Source organism: Garra rufa, chromosome 19 (genome assembly GCF_049309525.1).
Source record: "Garra rufa chromosome 19, GarRuf1.0, whole genome shotgun sequence".
Taxonomy (NCBI): domain Eukaryota; kingdom Metazoa; phylum Chordata; class Actinopteri; order Cypriniformes; family Cyprinidae; genus Garra; species Garra rufa.
In genome coordinates this window covers 26,008,300-26,029,248 of record NC_133379.1, presented here as the reverse complement: position 1 = coordinate 26,029,248, position 20,949 = coordinate 26,008,300, and the positions used below count along the sequence as shown (strand labels likewise).

The 20,949-nt window shown below is 36.6% G+C and overlaps 1 protein-coding gene across 1 annotated transcript in view; it reads right to left on the bottom strand.

Moving 5' to 3' along the window:
• The window catches only part of mfhas1 (multifunctional ROCO family signaling regulator 1), a 33,062-nt gene extending 12,919 nt beyond the window's left edge, over positions 1-20,143 (bottom strand). Inside the window, exon 1 of the mRNA XM_073824456.1 lies at positions 16,881-20,143. Within this exon, the coding sequence (XP_073680557.1) occupies positions 16,881-19,728 (2,848 nt within the window). The 5' untranslated portion in view covers positions 19,729-20,143. The remainder of the gene's footprint in view (positions 1-16,880) is intronic.
• Between the last annotated feature and the right edge of the window lie 806 nt (positions 20,144-20,949).

The following is a 20,949-nucleotide window of genomic DNA, read 5'->3' as shown; positions in this document are numbered from 1 at the left end:
GAATTCGGATGTCTCAGTCAGTGCCGAGTGTCCTGATGAGATTTCCATGCAGCTGTCTACTCTGCTGAAAAAGCCAAACGCATGAGGTTAAAAGAGAATCCCATTTAAACACATGCTCAGTGCTTTAAGAAATCTGTCACTGAATAGGCCTGAAATCAAAGGTCTGCTCACAGCCAACAGTTGAAAAACAGCAAATTAGACACAATCATTAATTAAGGGGTGGACAACTTTGAAGCAACAGCATCTGGGTTCTGTCAGAACACCGACTCCTGCGTCAGCAGCACCACACAAGGGAAGAAATTGTTGAATAAAGCCATCATTTTGTTTTCTTTGAGCATAAACAGTATTCTCATAACATCAAAAATGTCACATGAACTATTTTAATGTTATCATTACTACCTTTCTGGGCCTTGAAAGTGGTAGTTGCCTTGTTGTCTATGTAGAGTCAGAAAGCTCTCGGATTTCATCCAAAATATCTTAATTTGTGTTCTGAAGATAGATAAACGAAGGTCTTACAGGTTTGGATCAACATGAGGGTGAGTAATTAATGACAGAATTTTCATTTTTGGGTGAACTATCCCTTTAAGTACTAACCTCTCTGGGTGATTTTCATGAGTCGTAAAACAAATAGGAATCCATAGTGAGATAAAAGTACAACAACAGTCATTAGATGAGTATGGAAGGACTGACATGGGAGACGAATCATGACTGGAAATGGAAAATGACTCAAAATCACCACCATCAAACTTCATTTAGTGGAGACAACAAGGGTAAATCACAGGAAGGAATTATGGCAAATCCATATCACTCTCACAGTAACACTACCAAAATATGATTACAACCACACAAATGGCTGTTCACAGACCTGAGTGAGGACTAAGGAATTCGTAAACATTTCTCCAGCACAATTCATCTATCCTCTTCTTCAAACACAAATCTGATTCCGATGTTTTTTTTTTTTTCTCATTCCAGATGTTTCGAAACATTCCACTCTTGCTATTTGTGAACCCCACACAGAGACGTCCGTTAAAGGTTATACAATGTCAAACAGTATTGTAATCAAAGATCAGGGATTCATTTGTGCAGCTCTGGAACAAGCCAGACACAAGTGATAAAACAGAACTAGATTGTTCCCACTCTAATCTACAACACTGACTAGATTGCAATTGCTCAGCGTTGTGCTGCTTGCAGTCTTGACAGCTTGTAGTCTCACCGCCCACTTAAATAAGACGTGGCCATCTGAGTGATATGTAAAGCAGATGAACAGTGTAAAATGGTTGAAAATCATTTTCATTCATTGAAATACAGAGCCTTGCAAAAGTATTCATACCCCTTCATTTTTTTCACATTTTGTTTTGTTGCAGCATTATGTTAAACTGCTTTAAATTAGTTTTCCCCCCACAGCAATTTACACTCCATACACCATAATAATGACAAAGCAAAAACCAGATTTGCTAATTTATTAAAAATAAAACACTGAAATAAGTACATTGCATAAGTATTCATACCCTTAACTCAGTACATAGTTGAAGCACCTTTACAGCCTCAAGTCTTTTTGGGTATGATGTGACAAGCTTTGCACATCTGCATTTGGCAATTATCTGCCATTCTTTGCCTCACATTTTCACCTCTCAGGCTCTGTCAGCTTGGATGGGGGCTGGCAGACATTGTTCCAATCGTCTTCCATTATGGATAATGCTTCTGTGAACCTTCAATGCAGCAGATTTTTTTCTGAACTCTTCCCTAGAACATTGCCTTAACGCAAGTCTGTCACTGAGCTCTACAGGCAGTTATCTTGACCTCAGGACTTGGTTTTTGCTCTGATATGCATTTTCAGCTGTTAGACCTTTTCTGAGAGGTGTGTGCCTTTCTAAATCATACTCAAATTAATTTGTCACAGTTTAACTCCACTCGAAGTGTAGTAACATCTAGAAGCAATATGAATGCTCCTGAGCTAAATTTCGAGTGTCCCAGAAAAGGGTATCAGTTTTTTTATTTTTAATAAATTTGCACAAATGTTAAAAACCTATTTTTTGCTTTGCCATTATGGAGTAGGGAGTGTAGGTTGATGTGGGGGAAAAAAGTAATTTAAAGTAGTTTAACATAAGGCAGCAACATAACAAAATGTGAAAAAATGAAGGGGTATGAATAATTTCGCAAGGCACTGTAAACATGAAATAAAACTAAACTGAATTATGATTCAATTCCATGAAGTGAATCCAGGACTGAGACTGTCTTACAGGTCCTTAAGCCAGTAGCACCTGCTAAAGAAGAGATTCACTTATATATAACTCACAGCTTTGACTACGAGTGGATTTAAGTTAAACATAGGCACTGAAAGAGGGCAAACACCCAATTATATCTGCTGTACGCAGCAAAGAGGCCTGGTTAAAGGTCAAGAAGAGCTGCCGCAGTTTCTTAATGACACTTTTCAAACGGTAAGAGTAGAAGCCATATGAGATGTACTTCGTATTCAAGACAGCTGAAGAATGTTATCATTATTGTGGAAAGCTTGAGAAAAAACTAGCTTAGTTGGGATTGCCATTGCTATCTATCTGTATGTTGCAAATAAACAAGGAAAAAGGCGGCAGTAAGCTTGATCTGCCATCTGACTGGATCAAGACAGATGCTCACATCTGGTCCGTAATGAGATCACCGCCGAAACGCATTACGGCCATCCACCAAGCTGCCATCAGTATGCGCTAGCTTAGGCTGACACATTATGCCAATCATGCTCAGTTGAATTTGTATTGATTTTAGAGATGCAGGAAGCCCCAAATGAGAGAGCCAGAGCTCTCGAAAATTCAACAGCAGCTGAGGAGAAGAACGCTTTGTGAAGGAACTGAAATATTCTAAAATGAACAAATCGTATGATTTACAATGTAAATATTTGTAAAAAATTCTTTCTTTTACTTTTGGAATTTAAACCATAATATTAATTAGTTATTATAAACCATCAGTTACTTTTATATGTAAAATATGTACTTGTTAAATTATACCACCAATTTGAAGTTACTTTTTTAAAATAATGCATGTTATTTTTACACTACCGTTTAAGAGTTTTCTACTATAAAATATTTTAACATGCAACTTATTCCTTACTACTTTTCAGCAGCCGTTACTCCAGTTTTCACATGATCCTTTAGAATTTTTTCTGAAATCATTCTGATATGCGGATTTGATGTTCAAGAAACATTTAGTACAAATGTATAAAATGTTTGTGTTGCTTAAAATAATCTTTTTTTTTTCAAGTAACAGCATTTACTTAAAAAGGAATTGTTTATAACATTATAAATGTCAATTTTTCACAATTAACGCATTCTTCCAGAAGAGAAGTATTCATTTCATTTTTTTTTTTTTAAATACGTCTCTAACTCTGAACATTTGAACAGTAGTAATTGAATTATTTACGTTCTGAATGTACACCAATTAAATTGCTTAAAAAATACTGACAAATACATTTTAAAACATCCTTCTTTTCTACAGAATACAACAAACTGTCAAAATAAAAATGTGTCACGATTCTGGAAGAGGATCAGTCAAATAAAAGACTGGTAAAGTATATACACTACCACACTTTTTGAATAGTACGATTTTTTATGTTATTTAACAAATTCGCTCACCGAGCCTGCATATATTTCAACCAACGTACAGCAAAACAGTAATTTTTTTTAATTATTTTTACTATTTAAAATAACTGTTTTCTATTTGAATATATTTTAAAATGTAATTCATTCCTGTGATCAAAGCTAAATTTTCAGCATCATTACTCCAGTCTTCAGTGTCACATGATCCTTCAGATATCATTCTAATATGCTAATTTGCTGTTTAAGCAACATTATTATTATTATTATACATTTTTAAATTAGTTGAGTACATTTCAGGGCTCTTTGATGAATAGAAAGATAGAAATATCAATATTTATCTGAAATAAAAAGCTTTTGTAAAATTATACACCATACCATTTAAAAGCTTGAAGTCAGTACAATTTTTGGGGGGAATGAAATTACAGAAATTAATACTTTTATTTAGCAAGGATGCTTTAAACTGATCAAAAGTGGTGATAAAAACATTTATAATGTTACAAAATATTTCTTACAAAGTTAAGAAACCTGAAAAAATTCTACTTCTTCTAATTCTAATTCTACTGTTTTCAACATAACAATAATAATAATGATAATAATAATAATAAATCTGAATATTAGAATGATTTCTGAAGGATCATGTGACTGGAGTAATTATGCTTACAAATCAGCTTTGAAATCACAGGAATAAATTACATTTTAAAATATATTTAAATAGAAAGCAGTTATTTTAGTAAATATTTTAAAAAAATATTTAACAATTTTACTGTTTCTGCTGTGCTTTGGATCAAACAAATGCAGGCTTGGTGAGCAGAAGAGACTTCTTTAAAAACATTTTAAAAATCTTCCTTTTCAAAAACTTTTGACCGGTTATGTACTAAGTCTTCATTTACTTTTTAAGCTAAAGCTTCCATTTGTCCCAGGTTTACTTCACAGTCCATTAATAATCATGTTTCCTTAACACATTCAAGTGAAAGTGTGAAGCAGATCAGCACTCCTGCCATTTCCATAAACTTAACCCAGTAGTCATTGGTGCAGAACGATTAGGCATATTTATAAACACGTCATCAATTATTCCACCCATGCAGAGTTGCAGACATAAACATTCCCTTCATTTGCACCCTGCGTTTCTGCATTCTACAAATCAAGTGAGAATGTTATGCTAGTCCTAACCGAAATACTGAAGTCACACAAGATCTTTCTCCACCACAGAACAGCCTCAAACTCTGGCTTCCAGGAATAGCAGCATCTCTCCCTTTGGAGGAAGTTCATGCTGTTTTTACTGCCAAAGGTCATGGCTGGAGGACTTCATCCATACGGACGGATCTGTCCACTCACAACACACTGCAGCTGGCAGTACAGCAGTTATGCAATCAACAAATGAAGCTTGCTACATTTGGTGCATACACCAATGTTCTTCAGCTATGCACAATTGCACAAATCAATAAGGCTGGAGTCACAACGAGTGCCGTTTTCTGACTAGTACACACTTAGAAGGTACACTCTCTGCTATTTGATGAGGCCTGCAGGCAGAGATAAGATCAGGGCTAAAATAAGCCGAGGCTAAAAGAAACATGTAAATATCTGACTGGCATAATGCACGAAACAGAGATGGAAACAGGACGCGGGTGATAGCTGCTATCTAATCCTGCTTACACAGTGTGAACGCTGATTGCGCATTTGAACATATTTTAATCGTGTCTAGGCTTTCGGCACTGTCACAATGCCATGCTGACTTGCACCATGCATATGTCTAGTATATCAAGAAAATGTGAGCAGAAGACAATATCAGAACTGGGATGGAAGGTTGTGCACTTCTGTTTTATCTTTAAGTATGAGAGGTGTGATCATTCATCATTCATTTTAACTAAATATATAAGACTTTGATATATTTCATGGTACTATAAGATGATACCATATTCATATGCCATGGTATTTCAAAGAAGACCATGGTATCAGCATGCTGTTTAAAATATTTTAGACTTTACTATAGTATGTGTGGTAATTATGAATGCATCAATATAAAAATTATGGTTAATGCTTATAAACCGATAATTAGTTTTTATGTTATTGTTGATAAAATTCTTTATTATTTTGTCTAAAACGTGCTAAATAATAATCAAAAACACTTACATACTAAAATCAGCTGTTGTAAATACAACTATATATTACATTTTTCATGTAATATAAGTAAAATCTGTTGTTTTTAATGCTACAAGTGAATTTAGGGATCACGATATTGTAAATCTAGAGGGGAAAAAAGATTTTTATTTTAAGATTTACCAAAATCTTTAAATGCACCAATATTAAATTTATGGTTAATGCTTATTAGCCGATAATTATTTGTTTGTTATGGTTTATAACTGATAAATGGCCAGTATTAAAACTCTACATTATTTTGTCTAAAAAAAAGACTAAAATCTAAAAAAACACTTACATACTAAATTTAGCTGATGTAAATATGACTACATATGACATTTTTAATACTATTTTCTCCGAATAAATAAAATAATAAAGCACTAAAATCAGTTGTTTTAAATGCTACAAGTGAATTTAGGAATCACAACATTGCAAATATAGACATTTTTTTATTTTTATTTTAAGATTTACCAACATTTTTCAATGCACCAATATTAAAATTATGGTTAATGCTTATTAGCCGATAATTACTTTTTTTGTTATGACTTTTAACTGAAATTTTGTCTAAAAAAAAAAATTTACAAAACACTTAAATCAGCTGATGTAAATATGACTACATATGACATTTTTAATACTATTTTGTCCAAATAAATCACTAAAATCAGTTGCTTTAAGTGAATTTAGGCAACAAAAATGATAAAAATAGAAAAATTCATTTTTATTTTGAGATTTACCAAAATGCACCCATATAAAATTATGGTTAATGCTAATAAGCCTATAATTAGATTTTGTTCTGGCTTATAACTGATATGTGGCCAGTATTATACATTATTTTGTCTGAAAAAAAAAGAAGTAAAAAACACTTAAATATGACTGCATATTACATTTTTCATACCATTTTGTCCAAATAAGTAAAATATTAAAGCACTAAAATCAGTTTTAAATGCTACAAGTGAATTTAGGGATCACAAAATTATAAATAGAGAAAAATTAAGTTTTATTTTGAGATTTGCCAAAATTTATGAATGAACCAATAATAAAATGCTTGTCAATGCTTATAAGCCGATAATTCGTTTTTATGTTCTGGCTGATAACTGATAAATGGCCAGTATTTAAATTCTACATTATTTTGTCAAAAAAGAATGTAAAATAATATTTATAATAATAATTAATCAATTATGAATACAGAAAAAAAAAATATTTTGAGATTTACCCAATTTTAAGAATGCACCAATATTAAAATGATGGTTAATGCTTATAAGCCAATGATTAGTTTTTTGCTTGATAACTGATAAATGTCCATTATCAAAATTCATAATAATTATTAAAATACATAATAATATAAAAACACTGACTACATATTCCATTTTTCATACTTATTTTGTCCAAATAAATAAAATAATAAACCACTAAAATCAGTCATTTTAAATGTTACAAGTAAATTTAGGGATAACAAAATTATAAACATGAAAAATGGATATCTATTTTGAGATTTACCTAACACTGCATTTAACAGTGTTTTTTAATTATTAATATATTAAAGACTAACTTCAAGTGTGTATTAGATGTTGACACCCTCATGCCATTCCAAACCTATAAAACTTTTGTTCATTTTCAGAACAAATTAAGAGAGCTTTCTGACCCCGCATAGACAGCAATGCAACTGACATGTTCAAGGCCCTGAAAGGTAGTAAGGATATCATAATAGTCCATGTGACATCAGTGGTTCAAGCATAATGTTTTAAAGCTACGAGAATAGTTTTTGTGCACAAACAAAACAAAATTAACAATTTTAAAAATTCCATGTCAGTCTTCAACGCGCATTCATGAGAGTACCACGATGCAAGGGTCAGAAAGCTCTCGGATTTCATCAAAAATATCTTAATTTGTGTTCTGAAGATGAACGAAAGTCTTATAGGTTTAGAACGACATGAGGGTGAGTAATTAATGACAGAATTTTTATTTCTGATGAACTATCCTTTAAAAAATTCAATTATCTAAGAAAGAGACTTAGAATATGCATAAAATCAGGCCTTCCTTAAATAGCACCAAAATCAATAGCACTGAAATGTCCAGAAACATCAGCATAGCGAGGAATTAATTTTTATCAACTCAACCCCTGATGTCTGACGCAGATGAATCTGCTGATGCGACTCATGTGATGACAACATTAAAAGAGAAGCACATGCATTACACACCCTTTTACTCATCCAGCCCTACACAGGTCACATGGATAATTCTACAGGCTTACAATGTAGACCTCGAGGGAACGTAGTGACATAACAGGATTGACAGCATCAGATTATTCCCGTGCTCGGGAATATAGGGTTTCAGGCTGAAACATGTAAAACAAACATGAAATCATACAGATGGGGGGGAGAGGGGGGGGGGGCAAGAGGTCAAACACACGGCTTACAGACTCTTCCTGAGTCTGAGATCATCGTAAACCCGTGGTTTTAAACAAAATTACAGCAATACCACCATGAAACGCAGACATCTGAGATTATCAGCTGCAGAGAATCACACTAAACGTGTAACGAGAGACAGATCACTTTCACTCTCACGTGAGACAGACATTTGAGCCAATCCATTATTGCAAAACCACCCCCAGGTTTCCTGTTCCACTTTTAGATACGATAGCCATCTTTTCTGCCTGTGAGCTGTGACCTAAATACAAGTAGTAAAAATTGAGCATATAGAACAATGAAAAGTTGTCAACTCAATATTTAAACTTGTTTAAAATATGATATTTGACAGACTTTTTCCAGAGTTTGATAAAACTGCCTTTGTGATACAGCCAAAGTCATCGTGGGAGCAGATAAAAATCAAGGAAACCCGAAAAAAGACGCGGCAAAATGAGCATCATTTCCCAGAATTCCGACAGCGGAATGTTTTCACAGGCAGAATTTCCAGAGGTCCGGTTTAAGAATAAAGGAAAGCTGGTTTTTGCATATCGGAACTACTTGCAAACACTCAAACCTCCTGTTGACCCCGACTGACTACACCACATACAGTTGAGGTCAAAAGTTTAACCCCCCCCCCCCCTTCAGTATCTGCAAAATGGTAATTATTTTAGCAAAATAAGAGGGATCATACAAAATCCATGTTACTGTTTATTTAGTACTGACCTGAATAAGATATTTCACATGAAAGATGTTTACACATAGTCCACAAGAGAAAATAATAGCTGAATTTATAAACATGACCCTGTCCAAAAGTTTACATACACTTGATTCTTAATACTGTGTTGTTACCTGAATGATCCACAGTTGTGTTTTTTTGTTTAGTGATAGTTGTTCATGAGTCCCTTGTTTGTCCTGAACAGTTAAACTGTCTGCTGGTCCCACAAATTCTTTGGTTTTTCAGCATTTTTGTGTATTTGAATCCTATCCAACAATGACTGTATGATTCTGAGATCCATTTTGTCACACTGAGGACAACTGAGGGACTCATATGCAGCTATTACAGAAGGTTTAAACACCCATTGCTGCTTTGGAAGGAAAAATGAAGCATTAAGAGCATCAAGGGTGAAAACCTTTTGAATTTGGATATCAGGGTAAATTTATTTTGTCTTTTTGGAAACATGTAAGTATCTTCTTTAGTTTCTAAAGGGCAGTACTAAATGGAAAATAATGATATTTAGGCAAAAAAACTTTTGAACTCTGTTCAAAACTTTTCACCCTCCGGCTCTTAATGCATTGTTTTTTTTTCCTCTGGAGCATCAGTGAGCGTTTGAACCTTCTGCAATAGTTGAATTTGAGTCCCTCAGTTGTCCTCAGTGTGAAAAGATGGATCTCAAAATCATACAGTCATTGTTGGAAAGGGTTCAAATACGCAAAAGTGCTGAAAAGCCAAAGAGATTGTGGAACCTGAAGGATTTTTCTTAAGAACAGCAGGCAGTTTAACTGTTCAGGACAAACAAGGGACTCATAAACAACTATCAATAAAAAAAATTAAAAAAAACACAGCTGTGGATCTTTCAGGTAACAACACAGTATCAAGAAGCTTAAGAAGCTTGCTGCTTTATAAAGGGGGGTGTAAACTTTTGACCTCAACTGTACTACACATTCCAACCACAACATCCAGATCATAACGCATCCATCTCATAAATTCTCTCTTATCTTGAGTTTTTTATGACATACATTACTCCTTCTTGTTTATAAGACGTAATGTTTTTTCGTGGTGTGGGTTCTGACATGTTCACCGTTACACCTAGGAGGTAAATCACTTTCGTAAGTCATCTGGGAACAGCTCTTATCCTGAGGGAAGTTTCGGAAAAAGGTGTAAATCTGATTTCCTTATGATATGATGCCATATGAACTTACTCATGACTCTGTGGCAGCACAGATTATATGACAATTAGTTGTAACCGTTCAGCATGTGATTACTTAACCAACTCTGCCTTGACTTAATTGCCAGTCCTTAAGGTTTCCTTTCACTTACGGGGTAATCCAGTCAAATCCATTAAGGAGATTACAGGAGGGCATCTCGGAGAGGAATCAGACTGACCCTGCGTACCCAAACAGACAGGGAAAGCATTTCAACAGACTACGTCGTGAAAGGCTGAAAGTAGAGAGCTAATGTAAAGGGGGGAAAAACCCAACCATATAGAAAATTAATATAATTTTTTCCTACTGTTTATTATAATTTTGTGATTGCCTTGTAGCATTTAAATTTTGTCTTAGAGTTTTAAATTTATGTATTAAATAAAGAAATAGTAAAAAAAAAAAAAAAAGTCTATGAAGCCATTTATCGGCTATTGTTGTACTGAGCAGAATTTTATTATCCATGCATCCCTAGAAAGATCAAACTTCTTGTTCAAACCATCAAACACACCAAATTTAGGAAAGTGAGCCTATAACTTCAGCCTATAATTCAAACCGACATTGCAATATTGAAAAACCTTTCATTTAAACTTCTCTGTACAGAAATGCCATCATTAGTCTGTCACTGGCCCTGAATGGTGGCATTCAAAATATCTAAAAATACCAGCAAGGTCTCCATTAAACTGAGGTCACTAGAAAAGGTGATGGGCAGTGCTTTTGCTAAAAAAAAAAAAAAAAGCTGCTAAAAAGACTTGCCACCTTGACTGTCAACAGGATGTATACGTTCTGGCACCGCACTGACGCACTCCACCAACATAACAACATATGTATGGTCATATATACAGGTCGATGGCAGTTGATACAGGCCACTTTTGTGACTTAAGTACAGTGTGCTGACAGTGCAGGTGCTTCGGCCAGCTCTGATGTGCAGTGACTGAATTTAGCTCAGGGCTCTTATTTCTAATACCCAGTCCAAGAGCCAAAAGACTAAATATCAGTTGGCTGAGTTTCTAAATAGGTCAGACAAGCTACTGTACCTAATGCCATCTCAATTTGAGTTCACTGACAAACAGGTTATGCCAGGTTTTTCCCTCATTTTCAAGCTCTGTCTGAAGATGCCAAATGGATGTAACAGGCCATGCAAAATAACTGTCAACTGTCAAACATAATTTCCTCAACTTCTCTTCTTTGCACTTAAAAGGATGCAGAGGACAAATCTGCTATTTCAAGAACCGGCTTGTATTAATAGAGACTAAGTTATCAGTTATCACATTCAAAAAAGGTTGTTATATTAATACATGTATCCAAATGTGCTTCTGCTTCACTAAATAAGGAGTCAAGGAGGTAACAGGTAACAGTATGTCCAAATCAACAAGTTCACATTGCCTGCAAAACACGTCCACCAGCTTTTCTTTCCAGACCGTTGTTTGAGATGTTAAACAGTTTTACATCACATAATGAACACCCAAAACACCCAAACAAGATCTCACACGCAAGAGGTAGAAAGCATTTTATATTCCAGTTAAACGAACTGAGGTACAAACAGATTGCAGAATAGCACTGAATATAAAGATGTAAGAAAATTCAGTTCAAATGAATTGAAATTCACATGACATTTTTAAAAATGAATGAATGTTAAATACAGGCTAGAGAGAAAGACAAATAGAAATAACGATAGATACACAGAACGATAGAATGAAATAATGACAGAACAATAGAACGATAGATACAACAATAGAACGATAGATAGATAGATAGATTGATAGAATGATAGAATGATAGAATGATAGAATGACAGAACGACAGAACGACAGAACGATAGATAGATAGATAGATAGATAGATAGATAGATAGATAGATAGATAGATAGATAGATAGATAGATAGATAGATAGATAGATAGAGAAATATATAGATAGATAGATAGTTGGATAGATAGAATGATAGAAAGAACGACAGAACGATAGATAGATAGATAGATAGAAAGATAGACAGATAGACAGATAGACAGATAGATAGATAGATAGATAGATAGATAGATAGATAGATAGATAGATAGATAGAACGACAGATAGATAGATAGATAGATAGATAGATAGATAGATAGATAGATAGATAGATAGATAGAACGACAGAACGATAGATAGATAGATAGATAGATAGATAGATAGATAGATAGATAGATAGATAGATAGATAGATAGATAGATAGATAGATAGATAGATAGATAGATAGATAGAACGACAGAACGATAGATAGATAGATAGATAGATAGATAGATAGATAGATAGATAGATAGATAGATAGATAGATAGATAGATAGATAGATAGATAGATAGATAGATAGATAGATAGATGATAGAAAAAAGGGTAGAATGATAGAACAATAGAATGACAGAATGATAGAACGATAGATAGAATGACTGAAAGAAAGGACAATGATAGATAGAATGATAGAAGGGTAGAATGATAGAACGATAGATAGACAGATGATATAGATAGATAGATAGATAGATAGATAGATAGATAGATAGATAGATAGATAGATAGATAGATAGATAGATAGATAAAAGGGTAGAATGATAGAACAATAGATAGAATGACTGAAAGAAAGGACGATGATAGAATGATAGAAGGGTAGAATGATAGAACGATAGATAGACAGATGATATAGATAGATGAAAGATAGATAGAAAGATAGATAGATAGATAGATAGATAGATAGATAGATAGATAGATAGATAGATAGATAGATAGATAGATAGATAGAAAAAATGGTAGAATGATAGAACAACAGAATGACAGAATGATAGAACGATAGATAGAATGACTGAAAGAAAGGACGATGATAGATAGAATGATAAAAGGGTAGAATGATAGAACGATAGATAGATGATATAGATAGATGATAGATAGATAGATGATAGATAGATAGATAGATAGATAGATAGATAGATAGATAGATAGATAGATAGATAGATAGAATGACTGAATGAAAGGACGATGATAGATAGAATGACAGAAAGAAGGGTAGAATAGTAGAATGATAGAACAATAGATAGAATGACTGAATGAAAGGACAATGATATATAGATAGAATGATAGAATGATAGAAGGGTAGAACGATAGATAGAACGATAGATAGATAGATAGAACGATGGATAGAACGACAGAACAATAGATAGATAGATAGATAGATAGATAGATAGAAGGGACGATGATAGATAGATAAATAGATAGAATGACAGAAAGATAGATAGATAGAATGACGCTACTGGACATCAGGATAAATCCAAAAAGAAAGAGTTTTGGTGTCTCTAAACTCTACTAAGTAAAGGAGAACTGCCTGTGACCATCACGCTGTGTTTAGTCTTTCAGAGAGCGAAGCTTCAACACTAAATCAACATGCAAGTGAGCCAAAAATATCTTGCCTAAATTTGGTAGGATCAAAAAACCTTGCTGCTAAACTTGTTGTTCTGTTTTTACTTAGCTCTAGAAACCTGTATATGGTAAAACAAAGACACAGATTGGCATCCCTACCACAAATAGAGCTTGCAATCAATATCTATTAACATTAATGAGCTCAACTTATCCAGCCTTCAATAACAATGGGTACTTAAAAGCTAATGCACTCATTATCCACGTCAAACACGTCTTTACCATGGCACAAGGCCCTTCCATCTTCTGAGCTCCTGTTTACAACTATTGTGAGTCAGAAATTGCCCCACCTGGACCTGTCTCATCATGTGACTTCAGGACTGTCAAGCCTAACAGGACATCCTGCCCAGCTATTGAAACATAATACAAATATGATTCTTTCATTAGAAGATCAATACATTACTATAAAACTAATGAGCCATATAGACAATTTTAAAGGATTTCCAGGTAAAACAGTATTGTTATAAGAAAGACTTTAGGAAGAAGGCGGCCAAGAATAACATTGAAAAAGACATTTTAGGCTGTCATTGCATTATATAATTGCGATTATATTTATATGACTACATGTTTTATAGAGCCATTGTACTTTGTCTCATAATAAAACATGTTTTGTTTCCACGAGATGTAAAACCATTAGCATGCAATGACATGAAACCAGGCCTCATGACATTAGCTTAAGTAAATGCTGTCTTTGACTGTTATTTGGCAAAAAATGAGCATGGTGTGTTCAATGAGGTATGCCTCTTACATAAGCCAGCACCACCTAATCTTTAAAATAACACTCAAAATGTGCCCATTTCAACACTGGAAATAAACACAACAAATTACAACGTACATAAATATCACTCAGCCAGCTCCTCAAAGCTAAGAATAACCATGTAGTTTGCCAGAAAGAATTCACGCCAACATTTTACACTTTTAGAAACTTAGGAGGTGGGTGATGTCTTTATAAATGAAGTCAGAAGACACCAAGGCCTAGGTGAACCTAACAAATAAAGTTTTTTCACAATGCATCATCAATCGGTCATATTAGCTTAATATGCCACTTAACCGAACGAAACTTGCATATTTTGATGATTATTAATGCTGAAATTGGTCAATTATTTATCAGTTTGTGGTTAGTCAAACTGATCCATCATTTGTGTTTGTACTTATCATTTCGTCAGGTAGGTAAAATATTAGGCTAATATCTTAATATTTATAATGCTCATATGTATTTTTACCTTTCATTATGCACGGCCATACTGGCGATACTCAGATGTAAACAACAGCATGGATTGCACGGTTAATGTACTACTGTACATTTACTACATTGTACTATGTTGTTCTGCTAATTTATGCTGTCTAAACAACGGAAAAATGTGTGGAAGCTGCTAAATCATATAGAGAAGGACTTAGTAAGCAGGAAAGGGCACCATATTTTGAAAAACTAAAGTTGATAGGTGGTAAAGATATGTAAAAGCAGTATTAGTTAAGACATTAGCTTAATATTTCACCTACCTGACTGGAAATTACATATTCAAACACTCAAACACACATTCAAAAGCCATTTCAATGCCCTGCATATTAACACTAGCTCCCTGATGCCTGCAGTTTATATACAGTATGATTAACCAACAATATAATTGCATAAGAAAGCATTGAAATATATTTTTTCTCTTTAGGGGTTATGAAGTACACTTTATTTCCTGTCTGAACACGATATTCGGATTCGGGCACATCATTATCCACCTTATTTTTTACAGTAAGAGTGGGTGCGGCCATTTGTAAATTGTATGGGTCTGGCTTCCTTTTCTACTTGTTATTTTCCTATAGTGGCTAATGAATTAGAAGTCTCGCCCATAGGCTTACTTCTGCATTGAAGAATAAGGTGGATACATCTTTATGTAATACTTTGTAACCACACACTCCATAGCCCCAAATTGTGTACAGCTCAAATTACACCATAGAGTGTTTTCATGACGCCTCATCAATCAGCCATATTGGCGGTACTGAATGTAAACAATGCCACTTAAATGAACAAAACTTGCATATATTGCTGATTACTTCTGCTGAAAATGGTTCATTCCTTTTCATGTTTTGGTCTGTACTAATCGAACAGACCAGGAAAGACATTTGGAGTACTATAGACTGCCAAAAGTTATAATAAATCAAGGAGAACAGTGCAACTGTCTGAGGAACAAAAGGCATTTGTGGCCAAAATGAACCAGGATATCCAGGGCAAGATTCTTGACAACATTCGTGTTTGTTCTTATCATTTCCAGTCAGGTAGGTAAAATATTAGGCTAATATCTTAATTTCCCGCTTACTAAGTCCTTCTCTATATGATTTACCAGCTTCCACATATTTTTTTTTTTTGTGGTTTAGACAGCATAAATGAGCAGAACAACGTATTCAGTAAGACATTAACCGTGATGTTGTTTACATCCAAGTATCACCAATATGGCCACACATCCGGGTAACTGACCAAATCGTGACGAAAGTGTAAACCCTCTATACAACAATGGCACTTACTCCACAACAAAACTACAGAATACATAACTTAGAAGACTATAAATTTATAAAAAGCTTTTTTATTTTTTATTTAAAAAATATACACTGGAACCTAGGTTACGCCAGTGGCTACTGTCCCTAATCTGCATCCCATGAAGAAAGGCATACGATGTTACCATGGTGACCCTCTCCACTGCTGTGGATGTGCAAGTCTCTGTGTCTGTGTTCTCAGCCGCACGACAGACAGCTCAGGCTAATTTGTGTTTCTAGGTGTGGCTTCAAACCCACTGAGACCACCCCCCTCTCTCTTGTTATGGCCAGCCATGCTCATTCTTTGTTTAGCCTAGATCCATCACAAAATGACTTAATTTCACGCTGATTCACCCTTTATTGTACAATGTTTACTTGGCAATAAACCCAGACGTACGCCTCCATAGTGACAGCACTTCAAAGATTACCTAATTCATCACTGCAGAATTAATGCTACTCTTTACTTGCTCTGAAATATGTGCCTGATAGATTTATGACTGCATATCAGTGTTGAACTAAAACAATTTAATAAGTCCCTAGTCATAAACTGTTAATGAATGTGTGAATGTGGTTAAGAGCTTGTTTTCCATCATAACGCACCATTCTAAATTATGTTAAAGCGATTGTAAAGCAAAATATCTAATATCATACAATAGAAGTCAATGGGGTCCAAAGTTTTTATTGGATTCTTTCAACTTTAATTGTATAATTAAAACTTTCAAAATATCCTATTTGGTATTATGAAGAAGACACACTACAAAGTCATACAAGTCTGGAATTTAAAGTTTTGAGTGAACTATTCCTTAAAATGTATGTAGGTATCTGGTCACAAATTGTATTAGGAATAATGCATGATATTGCAAAACACTAACCTGGAAAGGAATGTGGATTGGGGGACCCTCTCTTCAGGCACTTGGAACACAGGACATGCACAGAGTAGTGAAGGCCAGGCCATTCCTGCAGAAGAACGTTTAACTCCTCCACTAGGGGAATAATGGCTTGCCAAGCTGTCCAGATATTTGGCAAGGATGCATGGCTGGATATGGAGAGGGTCTCAGGCTGCAGTCTGCTCCGAGAAGGCCGGTAACTCACCGTCACAGGCACTTTACCCCGATAGGCAAAGATATGATGCTTTCCATCAGATCGTTGGACCACGTGGCTGTTAATTTGCACGCTATACCGTGCGAAAAGTCCAAGAGGGGTGATGAAGGGAAACCTGTATTCAATCTGGAGCTGCTCAACCGAGAAGAACTGACCAGGGATCGATGAGCCCCCGCTGGTCGAGGCTTCAGGATGGGGCTCCTTGTTGCTGACCTGACTGGGAAACTTATACCAGACGGTGGCTCCATTAAGCGGCTTGCTGCGAGGTTTGTTGACACAGTAGCAGACGCCCATCTTTTCCAGCAGTTCCATGATCAGGTGCAAGTCCTGCTGTGTCTGCACCAGCGGTTTAAGCAGCAATCGAATGACGTTTGAGGGCAGCAGGCCGTGCAAGAGAAACCCCTCCACGTGACCGTGCATCTGTGTAGACTTTGCGTTATCTCCATCGTCTCCTTCAGCCTGTAGCTTCTCAAGCATTGCAGAAAGGTCTCTCTGAAAAAACACATTCAAGATGGCGATGAACCGGGGGAGATTGTGGAAGACGTATTCCTTTAACGTCATGCTGTCTTCAAAGTACAAAAGTTTACCACTCTCGTGGAGGTACGAGAGCGCGCTTTGCAGACGGTCCTCCGTCAGCCCAGCCTGAAGGCCCAAGCGGGCCGAATCCCACCAGGAAAGCCATAAATCCTGCGGCTTAAAATGCAGTTCCTCAAGCATCTGCCACGACTTTGGCAGGACTCTATGAAGATTGGGGAAAATCTCCCTGTGATCGGCAACAGACATGAGCTTCTCTTTCAAATGCTGGATGTTCCTTTGTGCCGCCACGCAGCTGACGCAAATCACCGGAGACAGGATTTGCAGTCGATTGTTGAGCATATATTGCAGTTGAGATTTTTTACGTCTCAGGTTTTTATCCATAACCCCGTAAAAGAGAACATGGGGGCTAGATGTCCGAACGTCGTAACCTTGCTCAAGGGCTTCGTCTACCTGCAGGGCAAGCACTTGTAGGCATTCATTGTCTGTTTTTTCCTGGAGCGAAATCTGTCTGTGAATATCCAGGCACTTTTCTTCAACCTCAACCTCTTCGCACAAGTCACTGTGGGTCCCGACGATGCACACAACTGCATGTGGCACCTTGGCACTGAGCAGGTGGAGGAAACCACCAACGTGGGAATAAAAGTTCTTTGATGTATACAATTTCAGATTCACCACCAAAACATAAAGTGCTCCAGGAGAGAGGAAAAAGGGTTTGATAAGATCATAGTTCTGCTTACCAGATAAATCGTATACGATGAATGTAAGACTCCGATCTATGTCCGCTACCCAGTTCGTCACATCAATACCCCTACATCCAATGGCCATCTTGGCATCTGAGGGTTTGTTGACAATGCACTGCCTGAGTGTGGTTTTCCCTGCATTTCTCTGGCCCATCAAAACCAGTTTAAGCCTGGGTTTCACAGCAGATTGGGAATGTGCAAGCTCCTTCTGATAGGCAGCTATGTAGGGGATCCCCTTCATGCACACTTCATATGGAGGCTGGATGAGAGGATTATCCTTCACCTTCCAAATATTGACTTTGGCAAGCTTTCCGAAATTGTCTGGGAGGATGGCGATTTGGTTACCCTGTAAAACCAGCTCCTCCAATTTCCCTAGCTCAACAATAGAGTCTGGGAGAAACGTTATGCTATTATTGTCCAACCACAAATTAGCAAGATTGCACAGCTGTCCTACCTCCTCAGGGAGGAATGTCAGTTTATTCCGGCTTAAATACAACTCCTCCAAACTGGCGAGTTTGATGATAACCTGAGGAAAATGTTCAAAGGAGTTAGAAGAGAGATTGAGCATTTTGAGCTTCTGCAGTTTCCCAAACGATTGTGGCAGGCTTGTGAGGAAATTATTATCAAGCATCAGGCTCTCCAAGTTCTGCAGCTCACAAAATGTTTCAGGTAAAAACAAGAGGTGAGTGCTGCTGAGCCATAAAATTTTAATAGATTGGAGCATCATAATGTTACCCGGAAGACCCTCTAGTTTATTCCCGGAGCAGTCAAGCTCCTCCAGATCAGAGAGGGCAAGTATTTCAGAAGGAAAACTCTGTAGCTTGTTATGATCCACATCAAGCGTTCTAAGCTTCCTGAGCTGTGAAAAAGACCTGGGGAAATCATGCAGCTCATTGAAGCTGATGTCAAGCTCCTCCAGACTTTGCAATGTCCCAATCTGAGATGGCAAGTATTGTATTTTGTTATGACTGATGCACAACTTCTTAAGCCCCTTGAGAAGATCGATATCTTCTGAAAAGTGATTCAAGCAGTTGTGACTGACATCTAATTCAACCAGCTGACTAAGTTGAAATACTGCAGTGGGAACTGTTCCAAACTTGTTCCTGCGAAGAATGAGGATGCGAAGCCTGGTCAGGGTTGAGCCCAGTCCCTCTGGAAGCTCTTGAAGGGAGTTGTTGCCCAGATTGAGGACCTCAATCTCCTTTATGTCCTCAGGTAGGGTAATTTTCTGGCAGTTTTTGGTGCTGAGAGTCAGCTGTCTCAGATTGCTCCTCAGCTTCCTGGACCGCAAAGCAGCATCCCTCCATAATCTAGCTGTCTTCAGGTTATTCTCCTCAGCCATCGTATCGAAGCCGTGCTCCTCCTTGTTCTCATTGAGCACAGTGATCAATCACCTAGGCAGCATAGTGCCGCTTTCGCTTGCTTTATCGACTCGGGTTTCCGCACAGCAATCCAGCTGAAACCAACATTTAGACCATGCCGATTTCATCTTCATCAGAAAATATACAGCTCCGTTCAATCGCATTCGGGAAAACAGGGCTGGGCTGCGTTCTTTCACGCATCCTCTTTATCTGCGCCATCGACCGCAGGATAAAAAACGCAAGAGAGTATCAAAAGTCACATCAACCCAGTCCGTGAGGCTGGCGATTCCGCCAGCGCGTCCTTTGATACCACATGAGAGAAAAAAATCTAAGACATATCCAGTGAGTTAGAATGAAAGAAGGGCAGTGGTGGCAGCTGTAGTCTTTCCTTGTGTGTCTCCGCCTATTCTCTGCGCATGCAGCCAGCAGAGAACGCTCACAGGAGCAGCACTGCGTCAAAGCCCCACCTTCTCTACGCCCCAGCAACGCAACGCTCGGGTAAACAAAAGCCGTGATTGGTCAGTCGGGTGGCGACGAAGTACGCGTCGCGTATTAACAGCGGTACTGATAATAACGAAAGTGTTGTAAAGATGGGATGTGAAAGTAATTTCGTTTCGGTTGTGTCGGTTTTACTAACAGAAAATAACATCATGTTTATAAGACCGTGCGCCACCCAATGTAAATAATAGCTTCTAAAACAGCATTAAGAGAGACAGCAGGATTCAGGATCCTGTTTGCCTAAGGTATGAAAAGGACTTTAGTCTTTGTACAAGCAAACTGGACAGAAATACAAAATACGTGAGGGAAACACAAACTAAATTCATGCGAATAAGCCTGCCTGCCTGTCTCCTTTTTGACTTTATTGATGGTTGTGGGCTGTTGTTTACGTTTATTTACAGAGAGGTGTTATTTGACGCCATCTACTGGACATGATGCGCAGCTGCACTACTTTTGCTCAAGTATTGTGTATCGAATGAGATCAACAGAAACATTAGAAAGTGAGAGAAATGACAATTATATGCACTAAGTAAAACAAAATCAGTGCATTAGATTAATTGTGTTTGTAACTGTGTTAACTGGTCATACTTAATTGTCTGTTATTGCATGGCCTTGGAAATTGAGATATGGTGGACAGAAACAGGGTGAACTTTGTGTTGATAAATCTTGTTGCATAACCAAAACATATCTAAACTTTGCATAGA